Source organism: Seriola lalandi, unplaced genomic scaffold (assembly GCF_002814215.2).
Source record: "Seriola lalandi dorsalis isolate HSWRI2012SDOR001 ecotype SW California unplaced genomic scaffold, Sedor1 jcf7180002054402, whole genome shotgun sequence".
Lineage (NCBI taxonomy): Eukaryota > Metazoa > Chordata > Actinopteri > Carangiformes > Carangidae > Seriola > Seriola lalandi.
The window spans coordinates 465,475-478,866 of NW_019524955.1; the positions used below are offsets into that span (position 1 = coordinate 465,475).

At 39.9% G+C, this 13,392-nt stretch overlaps 1 protein-coding gene across 1 annotated transcript in view; it reads right to left on the reverse strand.

Annotated features, from left to right (window-relative positions):
- Positions 1-336: 336 nt before the first annotated feature.
- hcn2b (hyperpolarization activated cyclic nucleotide-gated potassium channel 2b) overlaps positions 337-13,392 on the reverse strand; it is a 50,042-nt gene continuing 36,986 nt past the window's right edge. Inside the window, exons 7-8 of the mRNA XM_023409643.2 lie at positions 9,969-10,133; positions 337-5,676 (exon numbers count right to left, since the gene is read on the reverse strand). Of these exons, the coding sequence (XP_023265411.2) occupies positions 4,706-5,676; positions 9,969-10,133 (1,136 nt within the window). The 3' untranslated portion in view covers positions 337-4,705. The remainder of the gene's footprint in view (positions 5,677-9,968; positions 10,134-13,392) is intronic.

A 13,392-nucleotide genomic window follows, 5' to 3' on the forward strand; every position in this document is an offset into this window, starting at 1 on the left:
AAAATGCCATATTTTAAAATAAAAGCATTCAGATATTCCACATATAAATCCAATATTTCAGACAAAAAATATTGTAATCCATTACTGTATTGGAAGGTTTACCTATTTTTTGACAACCAGGCAGATAATCCAATAATATAAGAATGTTGACAACAAAGGTCCAGCGGCCGTGTAACCTTGTTCAACATCATGACTAACAGAAGGCATTCACTGCCACATGCCTTTATTGCATCAAGAAGTTCTGCTTCTATATGAGGAAGCACATATTCATTATGTGATCATCTTTTTGTGCTTTTCCAACATGCTAACCCAAAGTGAAAGACCTGAACATCAAACTGTATTCAAATCAATTTATTGGTTTTCCTTTTTTACATGTATTGCAGTGGGATATAACTGACAGTGATGTTTGCATTGTGAGGAGCTTGCATTTATTTTTACAGCCACACACAGAGAATATAGTACATGTATGTGGAAACTACAATATATGCTAGGCACTAGGTATGCACAGTACATGGTAATGGGATGTGACAACTGTAGAGTGGCTCAATAAAAGAAAATCAGGACCCTGACACAGAAACACTTGCACTGCACTGTAAGTGACTGTCTGAGATCGTCTATTGGCTTCAAGGGAATTCATGGTTACTGGTGAAGATCTCAGTGTACATTAGCTGGCCTATATTTGACTGTAGTGTTAAGGTACTGATTGGTGTTGGTATTGGCTTTGTACCCAGTCTCCATATAATTGAATGCTATTACTCTCACTAACAGGTCTGGGATCTGAGAAAGAAAGTAAGAAAAAGTTAAACCAACAAAAGGCAGGGATGTAAAGGAAATAACAAATAAATTCTGACTAACTGCTGTTTGGTATTGAATTACATTGTATTGTATCCTGTAAAATACAGAAACAACTAGTATAAAAAAGTTGTTTTTAGTGTTGGTATAGTTGTTATTGGCGAGTACAAGAGAAAAAAATCTGAACTCATTAGCATAAATATATAAATATGTGAACAAGTTAGGGACACAAAATCACATCCTTGCTCAATCCAAATGAACAGCCCTTGTAAGTGAACATTTTAAATACTCTGAATCTCTTTGCTTCACTGCTATTGATGAACCCAAAGACACATTTGAATAAAAATTGGAATGAACATAGTGTTAACTCTGGAGAAGCTGTGGCATTGAAGACAGGAAAAATGAAGACGAGATTGTTTTGAAAACAGCATTTTAAATGCTGCTTGATGCCTGTGCTGCTGCTGCTGCTGCTGCTGAGTCTATGTGTGTGCACAGGTGCCGTCTTTACCAAAGCCTGGAGGGTGTACTGAAAAGTTGAACAGCTGAGTTGCTGTAACATTTACATAACACTAAATATGTTTGTGAAGTTGCAAAAACAGAGGAAAGTGCATTTACACAGTTTCTGGGCAACATGCTGTTTAGGTAGCAGAGGAATCGGCACAGAAAGAAAAATAAATCAGGAAGCAGCATTTGTCAGAGGGACAGGATTTGTAACGGACTGGGGTGTGAGACTAGAAAAAATATAACTAAACAAATAAAATATACACAAGAGAAGAAACCATGCAGACCTCACAGCAACTGGCACAGGATTATATACAAACTGTGGGTGGTACTGTGAGCGACTGATAAAAAAGAAGTGATACATCTTCTGTAATGCAAATAGTTTTGTTCTGCTTTAATTATTAAGCTCAAGTAATATTGGGTCATACCAGATGATAATATGTATTTTGTCAAAGATTAAAAATATGTTCCTTTTTCAAACTTTTTTTTTCTATCTCTACAGTTACAGTAAACTAGGCTAGTCTGGTTTACAAGATGCACACTGTGTTTACACATAGAAATAACAACCATATCAATCAAGTCATTGTCACTGAAAAGTGTTTTATCTGCTCATGATCTTCCAAAAACAGACTTTAAACAAATTCTCATTAAAGTTTGGGAACTCAATCTAATACGTGAAATATTGCATCTCCATTAACACCTAAAGGATACAACAGAACTTCATTTGCATATAGTGACGACACATTTGTTTTCAGTTATTGCTTTGTATGCTAAACTTCCCTTTCAGGCAATGAAGTCATGACTGAATGAGTTTAGTGTATTATTCTCTAATTTCTATGTTTAGTCAGAGTGAATGTTTCAGTCTGTGACATGTCATTCATCATATCCTAACATCCTGATTCAAAAAAAAAAAATCCCAGGCCTTGAAACTCTGTTCCCTCTTTGGCTTTTATTAAAATTGAGGGGTTGATTTGGTGTCATTGCTCTCGAGTTAATATCTCATTTTGATTTAAGTTCAGCTATTGTTCCTATACCCTCCCTTTCTCCTTCTTACTGCTGTCTCTACTGTGTGCTTTCTACTGTGACTATAAACTAATTTTGTCACTAAATGCATTTGCTCTCCTGAGACATTGCCTTCAGGTGCAGTAAAACACTATCCTCATAACAAGTGTCTATATTAATTATTTTTGAGCATCCAAAATAGGTTCCATAGGGCATAATTTGGGCATAGAACAAAAAGACAGCAGACCTCAAAATTGCTGTATAAAAATACTTTGAAAACCTTCAACTTTGTCCCATTTGGAACTCTCAAGGTAGAGGATAACAATGCAGGAACTGAAACTGAGCAAAATGAAAATGCAAAATGATCATAGGAGAGGAACTCATTATTGGCACTGTATAATGAAATCCAATCAAAGGAGAATAGTAACAGTCCCAAACAGACCCGAGGGATTCCAATTTCCACTGTCATTACCCAGTAATGGTTCAGGCATTAGTGAGATGAGGTGAATAGAATGTCAGGTCCGGGAGAGAAGGTCCCCTTCCTAATGCTTTTGGACACAAATCAGCGGCATCCGATGAACTGTTATTGAGGCATTAATGACAGAGGCACACTGCAATATACATCCTGCAAAGTATCTGCACTGTCCTTGGCTGTTGATCAAAACTGTAGTGTTTATCATAGGGTTGAGCTTCGCAGGAGTTTCATCATCTCTATGAATTGACTTTGGCATAATGACACATTGCCCAAACTGCTGCTGCAAGAAATGTGAGATTCAGGATTAGAAAGGAATGGATTTACATTTTGATTATGTGAGTTTGAATGATTTTACATTTTGACTGGTATAAAATTCCTTGTAATTAACTGGCAGTGAATTATAATTTTTAAGATACATCAGAATACTTTCACAAAGTGTGGGATATTACTACTCACATGACAACACACCTTTAACCCACTACTTCAGAAATCACACCTGCTGTTAAGAAGATGTGTTATTTACTAAATTTTAAAGCTGCATTAATCAATTTTTGCCCACTTGGGGACAGAACTCCAAAACAAGGTAAACAGCCCTGATGAATTAGCAAAACTGCTAACTTCCACATCCAGCAGACCTGAGCAAGATTATCATCCCACTAGAGTCATTTTTCTCTCCACCTGACAGACTGCTTAGCTCTGGTTTGGTCTCTATCAACTCCTGAGAAATATCTGGCTTAAGCTTTAGCTTGCTAAATGATTGGCTTTCAACATCTGCTAGTTTCTAGCTTTGCCCTTCTGTTGTTGCTGTAAATAATGCAAAGGAGAGTTGAACTGTATGATAAAATTGTGGGTCTTAAAACCAAAACAATGAACCACTATAGGCTAAAAAATCTCCATAGAGAGGCAGAATTGAATGATCATTTTCTGCTGGTTCATCATTCCCTTTGCATTGCACTCAGTCATTTCATTCACTGTTGATATGAAAAAATATTGATTAATGCAGCTTTTAAATTAAACAAACATGCAGACATTTCCCGTAGAAATCGATGGCTTGGCTGGAACAAGACAATTTGTCCCACGGCTGTAATTTCAGTTCGAAGGATATTCATCATCTGTGATCTGAAGGGGCCACACATATTTATCTGTGGGGAAAATCACAGGCAGGGAAGACTTACAAAAGAGGCCAGCTAGATTCTTAAAATGCCAGTTGGATTTATATACAGTAAATACTTCCATTCATATCAATAGTCTGGGGAAAAATATGGCTTGAAAGTAGTAGTTGTCAAAGGAGAGTGCTCTTTCATATTTTCCAATTTTGTGCTTACAAATTTGGTCTAATGATCTATTTAAATGGATACTTAAAAACATAGCGAAAACACACCAGTTTTCCTGTTCAAACTTTTTATGAAACCACAATTATTATGCCTTTGTAAGGAGATTGTCTTTCACAGCCAGCCAGATGACAAAATGTGGTAGGTACAGTAGTTAAACCCCATTAAAGTGCCGACTTCTTATATCTGAAGCAGGTCCCTGATTTTCTTTTAGTCCCATCCGACCTCAAGTTTGCATTAAATGAGTTGAATGAAAGGGGAAGTGAAGCAGATATGCCTGTATGCTGTTAACTGTATTTTGAAATACAATAAATAAAGGGGAGGGAGATGAGCAGATGCTACTTTACCACGACTGTTCTGTGTATCTGCTGTGTCTGTGAGTAGAAATGTCTCGATGCTGCAGATTCAATTGTCACCTTACAGACTTTATTTGAACAGTCTCCTCTCTTCTTCTTGCTGCCACTCACTCAACATTCATACATTCGGGTAGTCAAACCGGAGTGAGTAGAGAGAAGAGGAACAGTAGGAGGGAGAGCAGAAATCCTCCCATGTTCCTGCAGCCAAGCCCCTCACTGAATCACTCCCCCCAAGAGTTTCATTATGATCACAAGTTTGAGGATAGCCTGGATCTGACTTTGATGTGGTCTGTCTCAGGAAGGCTCACTATAGAGTCCTTCTTGGGTAGTCCCGAGTCACCCAGACCTGTTCCCACACCCCCTACTGCCAGTCCTGCACCAGCCCCAGAGCCCTGCACAGAACCGGGCAGGGATGCTACAGGGAAGGCCCCCACAGACATTTGGTGGGGCAGTACCATCCTATGTGGTATAGCGCTCCGAACGCCTGTGTGACTTGATGGGGTTTGAGGGGGTCCAATGGAAGTGGAGGAGACTCGTGTAGACTGGGGTGGACTTGGGGCACCTGGTTGTGCCCCCTCATGAGGCAGTGAGGGCTGAGAGGCTGACAGTGCCCTGGCGTCTTGACTCAGACTACCCATTTGCAAGGAATGGGTGCTCTTATGTGTGCTGGGCCAGTGTGCAGGGCTGGCTATGTGCTGCTGAACTAGAGAAAGCTGGGAGCCTGAGGTGGGACCAGCCAGGGCACTGGACCCATACTGGAATGATCGTCCTCCAACTGCCAGTGGGCTGTGGACCGGGGGGCTGGACACGACCGGAGCAAAGGCACCAGAAGCAAGAAGCTGAGAGTGCAGGGGAGAGGCTGAGACAGGACTGGGTACATTTTGTATCACCTGGAATCTCCTCACCATCCTTGGAGACTGCAGGTTCCCCGCTCCCACTGAGCTCCCTTGCATGGGAGGACAAAAGTTCATGGCTACGGCCTGCTGCAGAGTGGCAATTGCTGAATTCTGAGGCTGGCCGGAGGAACCTGGAGGAGTAAAGATCCCACTGTGTAGAGGAGGTGTCATGGACATGGCTCGTGGTCGTGGTACATCCACCTGTTGAACCATCTCCCGATCATATTTGACTATCTCCTGGATCATCTCATTCTCCTGGTTGTTGAAAACACCTGAGTTCAGATCATGCTGAACTTTGTGCATCAGGATTGAGTTCTTTTTGCCTGTAATGACATGGAGACAGAAAGGAGCATTGTTGCTGAAGTAGGTGCTAATGATGCAAAGTTTTAGTTTTACAAGTAAAGTTTGGTTCCTTTTCCTATCAGATTTTTTAGTCCGTCTTTTACTAAACTTTCTGGATATAGAACTCGATACAAAATCCATCACTAGCACACACACACACACACACACACACACACATAGAGACATATGGAGAGCATCTTATCTCTTGCACTGATTCTCTGTCATGGGGATAGGAAGCCAGTGTCTGCAGAGGCACCCAAGCTATGACAGAGAGCATGTCTATTGTCAAAACACTTATCTGTGCCACTACACCTTTGCATGAAATAGCTGTATGTGACTAGGTGATGCATGTTTGTGTGTGTGTGTGTGTGTGTGTGTGTGTGTGTGTGTGTGTGTGTGTGTGTGTGTGTGTCTGCTACACTGGCCTTCATCGAGAAAATAAAAGATACCTTGATGTAATTGTAGCTTTATGGGTGTAGCCAGGCCTCACTATTGCTTTACCCAAACAGAGTGGCCCTAACTTTGGGCAGCTGATGTGAGGTTGAACAGATACATCACCATCTCCGCCTTGATCATGGTCAACCATATGCTTGAGTAGTTGCTGTGTTTGAGGTTGATGGCAAAACCCAGGCATGTGATGTACCAGATTACCAGCATCATGTGGGCTTACACGTACTGTTGTGCGGGGGCCAAGATCAGCCAGCTCTCCATCAGAATCCCTAACCCTTTGTCTCGACACATGTGGAAAATAAGCAAGGAAGGGGGGACACACTCAAAAATAAGAAGAGAAAGGCAGTATACAGCACATACTCTGATGCAATAAGGAATGCACAAAACCTGCAGGATACATAAAAAAGATGCAAGAACCCCCGGACAGGACCAATGCCCAAATTAGAAAAACCTCTTCCAATCTGGACTCAGCAGTCTATGCCATCCTGATATCCCCTCCCAAGCATTTTCACACCAGTTCACACTTAAATCAGGTGACTCTGCCGACTCACATGACAACTTAAATGTCACCTCCTCACTCATGTGGCATCAAGCTGTGAATGACTCACAGAGATTTAAATGACTGTGACTTCTCGCCAGTAAGTAAAACTGACATACTTAAGGCTAAAACCGCAAACAGCTGTTTCCTGCTGACTTTTTGGCAGATGTGAGAAGGAGGTTTGTAGAATGCCCCTGAATGCAGATGACTGGCGATTAAACTGCGGCATGTTGCTTAGCCCTGAGGAAAGCAGCCTGGAAAAGCCTGAAAGCAGGTACGCATTTGAGCGTTTAGGCACAGTCGCACTACTGCTGCAAAACAGGGGGAGCTCACGAGAAAGGGCTGAACCACAAGCAGTGAAACACACCTCTTCATTCTCACATGTCTCAAAAACATTGCCCACACACTCACGTTTGAGACATCATAGCAGGGGAGAGTGTGAGACAGTCCTCACATCTGTCCTAACAGGGTTTATCACTGACCGAGGCTGTGCCGGCAGAAGAGAGTGGCGTGTGTGTTACAAAGTGTTCAGATTCAAACTCACTGCATTATCTTTGCTCTCAGGTAAGTAAGAAGAGTTTGTTAGAGACTGTTGTGTCTGAAACCTGCTGAGAGTTGATGATGCAAGACCGGTGATAGAGGAGGTAAACAAACATTTTCCTTCCTGATAAAGAGACACAGGCAAAGCCTATTTGGGAACCAATTCCTTCTACACAGTGAATTACTTGCTTTGATATGTGACAAAAGACAACTAGTTGCAAATTATAGCAAACAAAGCCGAATTATGCAGCTGTTTCTCTTATTCATTTGAGGAGAAAAGTAGAAAGTCCAAACCAGTGGGATTCTTCTCTGTGCTAGACACATATAACTGCATCAGGCTGAGGTCCAGATGATGAAGCAGGAGATCAAAAGATTTTCCCTCCAAGAATGCTGTAATTTGTTGGGCAACACCCCTTTTCATGGACAGATGGGGTACCCAACTCATGGGAGGGCTGCCACTGATGAGCAGCCAGCCACTGATGATGATGATGATGATGCTAAAGGCCAGTCACAGGGTCACTTTCCGTTCAATAACTGCTGCCGGGGAAGGAGGTTGGGACCAAAGACAAGAATTTGGCTGCTTCCAGATGATCCAACATCTGTTGTACCTTGGGGACAAAGAGGGACTCTCGGTAGACAGACATGTAGAGAAATACACGTGCCTGTGGGCAACTGGGGAAGTTCATATAGCTCTTTTGCAACACTGTCACTGGCAACTTGGTTCTCTGATGCAGCAGGCAGTCTGGAGAGCTGGCAAGAAAGCTAGATTCTTAGGCAGCACAACAGCCTGAGCAATACCCACATAACAAAGAGGTCACAACGCTGGTCATAAACTTGTTCCTCTCTAACACAGTCAACTGCCTCGCCAGAAGGGGAGGGTTGGGAGGACACAGATGCGGATTCTTGGTGACTCTTGTGCCCTCCACTCCATCTGACCACCAAAAACACAGATACAGTTTGGCAGTCTAGACTTGGTGACAAGATCCTCTCACGGGGTTCAGAGGGAGGAGATGAAGGAAATCCCCATCCACTGAAGGCTGGAGAAGCCCAGGTGTAACAGTAAGGGCCGTTCTTGTTATACTTCCTGGGGAATCATCGCTGGCAAAAAGATGGTACAAGCGACACCTGATGGTTACAATAACTCAGTGATGGCACTTGAAGATTGGCTGAAAGAAAAGGGAACAGGGCAGGCAACAGCCAGGTAGGGAAGTAGGAACACATTGTCTTAGCTAATATGAAATTGAAGCAGTTGCTAAGCTGAAGCTGCCTTACTAACACAAGCATCCACAGCTATAACACATCTGCTATAATTACCAAGTAACACCTCCATCACCTCTTAGATCACTCTTATACCACATCCTCTGCTATTCTTAGGTGAAACTGTGTTTACAAACATCATAATACAATTGTATAGAAAAATGACAAAAGTACATTTAGCCCATAGCCTCTTTTTAACAGGTAAAACAACAAAATTTGACGTATTAAGAGTATGAAGACAATGGGCAAGGGATTAGCTCCTGATGGTGTAGTAATGGCTCAAACATTCTGAAAGTGTTTTTCGGAAGATGTATGTATGGCTGATGTGGCAAGCCTGGTTCCATTAATAATGTGAGTAAGTATGATGTTTCAGGCTGAACCGACCCAAAATAAACAATCCTCATCAAAGATGATAAGCCAAAACGTTACAGATCTTAACTTAAAGATTTGATGGTTTCTAAAAAAAGCTTTTTTAGAGGAAGTTGATGTTTGAGGCACTGGATCACACTGAATTTTGAATAGAGGATCTAATCAAAATGCATCCAGCTGTCACTCTTTAGAACAAAAATGAACAAAGCTTGTGTCATTATTTCATAGTTTGTATTTATATTTCATATTCTTCACACGGCTTCTGATAGCTCTCTGCGTGTTTGATCCAGATGCTTTTTCTGACAAAGACTGTTGATAGAACCCAACACAAGAACACATTATTAGCGATTAATATGTATCAAGTGCACATGGACTCCAGTGGGAATATTTGGTTTGGATCTTGAAGCAGACAGGTCAGTCTCCCTCCAAATACATGAGCTGACTGACTGAAGGCTGCTCATGTGTGGAATCTGGCTGCTATGGCAACAGCTGGCAGGTGGTGGATGCAGGGCTTTTGTAAACATGTGAAGTATGGTCACATGACACAAGGATGTGACATCAGCAGCCCTGCTCACCTTGGGGTGGTGGTGTGTGGGTGTGTGTGTGTGTGTGTGTGTGTGTGTGTGTGTGTGTGTGTGTGTGTGTGTGTGTGTTTTTCTTCATTTAAACCGAGGATGCTCAGACAGAGTCACTGGTGAGAAATTATTTTAATCAAATCAGTAAATGAATCTAGAGAGAACTTTAAAGCTACAACCCACAAAGCGCCCCCGTTAGCGTCATTCATACAGCACATCTCAGCTGTCGGGTAGCACCGTATTTTGACAAAGATGTCATGTTAATGAATGAATACATTTTCCTTATGCTTCAATTAGTCTTATGAATGACTCGTATGCTTAAGAGGACACCATACCTGTGTCTTGTATCAAGGAAGTGTAATGCTAATTATCCAAGACTAAATCTCCGAGACACATTTCATAAATTAGGTCTGATGTTACTTAGTGTGCAACTGAGTTTGAAAGCTCACTTCTGCCCAAAAATAAATAAAGTAAATATTTGGGATCATCATTATTCTGTGATCATTCTGTTAGAGATTACAACTCCTTTCCTTGGAGGTCTTACCTATCCTGTCCAACCTGTCAATGGCAACCGTCTCGAAGGCCCTCCTCATCATGGGATACTCCTCCAGCACCTCGTTGAAATTATCCACAGAGAGAGAGTAAAGGCGACAGTAGGTGTCCGCTCGCACACTGGCCGTCCGTCTGCCTCGGGTCAGCAGACAGATCTCTGGTGGAGGGAAAGAGAACCCAGACGAGAGACGGACAGTCAGATCAAAAACACGCCGGAACAACAGACTTCAGGATGTCATACAGTGACACAGAAAAGAACAGAGCTACTATGAGTAAGAATAATTTGTTGAGCCCTCTGAAACAGTGCCCAGTCACAACACTGTTACAAAATAAAAATGTGTCTGGGTTGTAAACTCTTGGCCTTGGGCAAATGTGTGATCAGAACAAAAGTGGTTCATGCATCCAGTTGCTATGTGTAAGTCAGGATAACCCACTGACAGTAACAATGAGTATTTCCTCCAGCACTGGCACAGCACTGACAGCTATGTGAAGGAAGCACACTCTATATTTGGAGATGTGCAGCTAAGCTTCATTACATTCAGTTGTTCTCTGTCCCTTCCCCTAGTATCTTCTTCTCCCTAGCTTTCTTCTTCTATGGGCTGGGGCTGACTGTTGTCTTGACAACCATATGCCCTCCTTTCCCCCCACCAGAAAGGTTGACCTCCTCTGACTCTGTGGGAGAGGGAGAAAGATAACAAAATGTGAGGAGACTCCATTAAGAGCGTGGGTTGGGGCACTACACTGGAATCTGTTCATGACTGTGGTGTCTCTGGCAGCAGAGAGGGCTTCCAGTAAAATTGCAAATACTCAAACCTAAAAGTAAAACCAAGGGCGTAGGTTTTCACATGGACAGTAGGGACATGTCCCTACCAATATTTTGGGGAGACAGAATTGTCCCTGCTAATATTTGAGTGAACACACTATGTTTGGAGTGAAGTTATATTAGATCATTCCAATGTGCCCTCCAAGAGGCTACATCTCCAAGAGTGGTGGGGTAATGGATAGAAAAGCTGCTTCCCAATCAATAGGGCATGTGTTCAGATCCCACTTAAGGATCCTTTGAATGTGGACTTCTAATGTGCTTCCATAGGTACACTCCAGTGTACATGGAAACTTTCAACTTCCTCCCGCAGTTCAAAGATATGCACATTAGGTTAATTGGCAAGTGGAATATACTTCTGTAGGCTTTAATTTATGTCTTCGTATACTATATTTTTTGATGTTTTTATGCCTTACGTTTTTTGATGTTTTCATGCCTTACTATACTATGACGATTTTGATGTTTTTATGCCTAACTATACCATGACATTATTATGTCTACCTGTATTATGACGTTCTTTGATGTTTTTATGCCTCATTGTAATATGAAATTTTTTGCCATTTCATGCCATACTATACTATTACGTTTTTTGGTGTTTTTATGCATTGCTATACCATGACATTCTTATGTCTACCTATACTATGACTTTTTTTCACGTCTATATGCCTCATTGTAATATGACATTTTTTGCCATTTTATACCATACTATACTGTGATGTTTTTATGCTTGCTATACCATGACTTTATTATGTCTACCTATATTGTGAGGTTTTTTGATGTTTTTATGCGTCATTGTAATATGAAAGTTTTTGACATTTTATGCCATACTAAACTATGACATTTTTTGCCATTTTATGCCATACTATACTATTACGTTTTTTGGTGTTTTTATGCCTTGCTATTCTATGACGTTTTTTGATGCTTTCATGCCTTACTATACCATGACATTTTTTGATGTTTTTATGCCTCATTATACCATGACATTATTATGTCTACCTATGTTATGACATTTTTTGATGTTTTTATGCCTCATTGTAATATGACATTTTTTGACATTTTATGCCATACTATACTATTACGTTTTTTGGTGTTTTTATGCCTTGCTATTCTATGACGTTTTTTGACGTTTTTATGCCTTGCTATACCATGACATTATAATGTCTACTTATATTATGACGTTTTTTGATGTATTATGCCTCATTGTAATATGACATTTTTTGACATTTTATGCCATACTATACTATTATGTTTTTTGGTGTTTTTATGCCTTGCTATTTTATGACGTTTTTTGACGTTTTTATGCCTTGCTATACCATGACATTATTATGTCTACTTATATTATGACGTTTTTTGATGTTTTTATGCCTCATTGTAATATGACATTTTTTGACATTTTATGCCATACTATACTATGACGTTTTTTGGTGTTTTTATGCCTTGCTATACCATGAAATTATTATGTCTACATATATAAGGGCGTTTTTTGATGTTTTTATGCCTCATTGTAATATGACATTTTTTCCATTTTATGCCATACTATACTATGACATTTTTTGATGCTTTTATACCTCATTTTAATACGACATTTTTTGCCATTTTATGCCATTTTATGCCATACTATACTATGATGATTTTTGATGTTTTTATGCCTTGCTATTCTATGACGTTTTTTGACATTTTTATGCCTTGCTATACCATGACATTATTATGTCTACTTATATTATGACGTTTTTTGATGTTTTTATGCCTCATTGTAATATGACATTTTTTCCATTTAATGCCATACTATACTATGACGTTTTTTGATGCTTTTATGCCTCATTTTAATACGACATTTTTTGCCATTTTATGCCATACTATACTATGATGATTTTTGATGTTTTTATGCCTTGCTATTCTATGACGTTTTTTGACATTTTTATGCCTTGCTATACCATGACATTATTATGTCTACCTATATCATTACGTTTTTTTATGTTTTTATGCCATATTGTACTATGATGTATTTAGACGTTTTTATGCTTCAATATACTATGAACTTTTATTCCTTTCTATGTCATGATGATTTTATGTGCTACGATTGCATGATTTTTTAAGGAATGGGGTCGTGGGGTAGTGGATATAACAGCTGCTTCGCAATCAATAGGTCATGGGTTTAAATCCCACTTAAGGATACTTTGAGTGTATGCTTCCATGGGTACACTAAAATTTTATGCCTTGCTATACCATGACTTTATTATGTCTACCTATATTATGAAGTTTTTTCATGTTTTTATGCCTCATTGTAATATGACATTTTTTGCCATTTTATGCCATACTATACTATGAAATTTTTTGATGCTTTTATGCCTCATTATACCATGACATTATTATGTCTACCTATATTATGACGTTTATTGATGTTTTTATGCCTCATTGTAATATGACATTTTTTGCCATTTTATGCCATACTATACTATGATGTTTTTTGGTGTTTTTATGCCTTGCTATACTATGATGTTTTTTGATGTTTTTATGCCTCATTATACCATGACATTCTTATGTCTACCTATATTATGAAGTTTTTTCATGCTTTTATGCCTCATTGTAATATGAC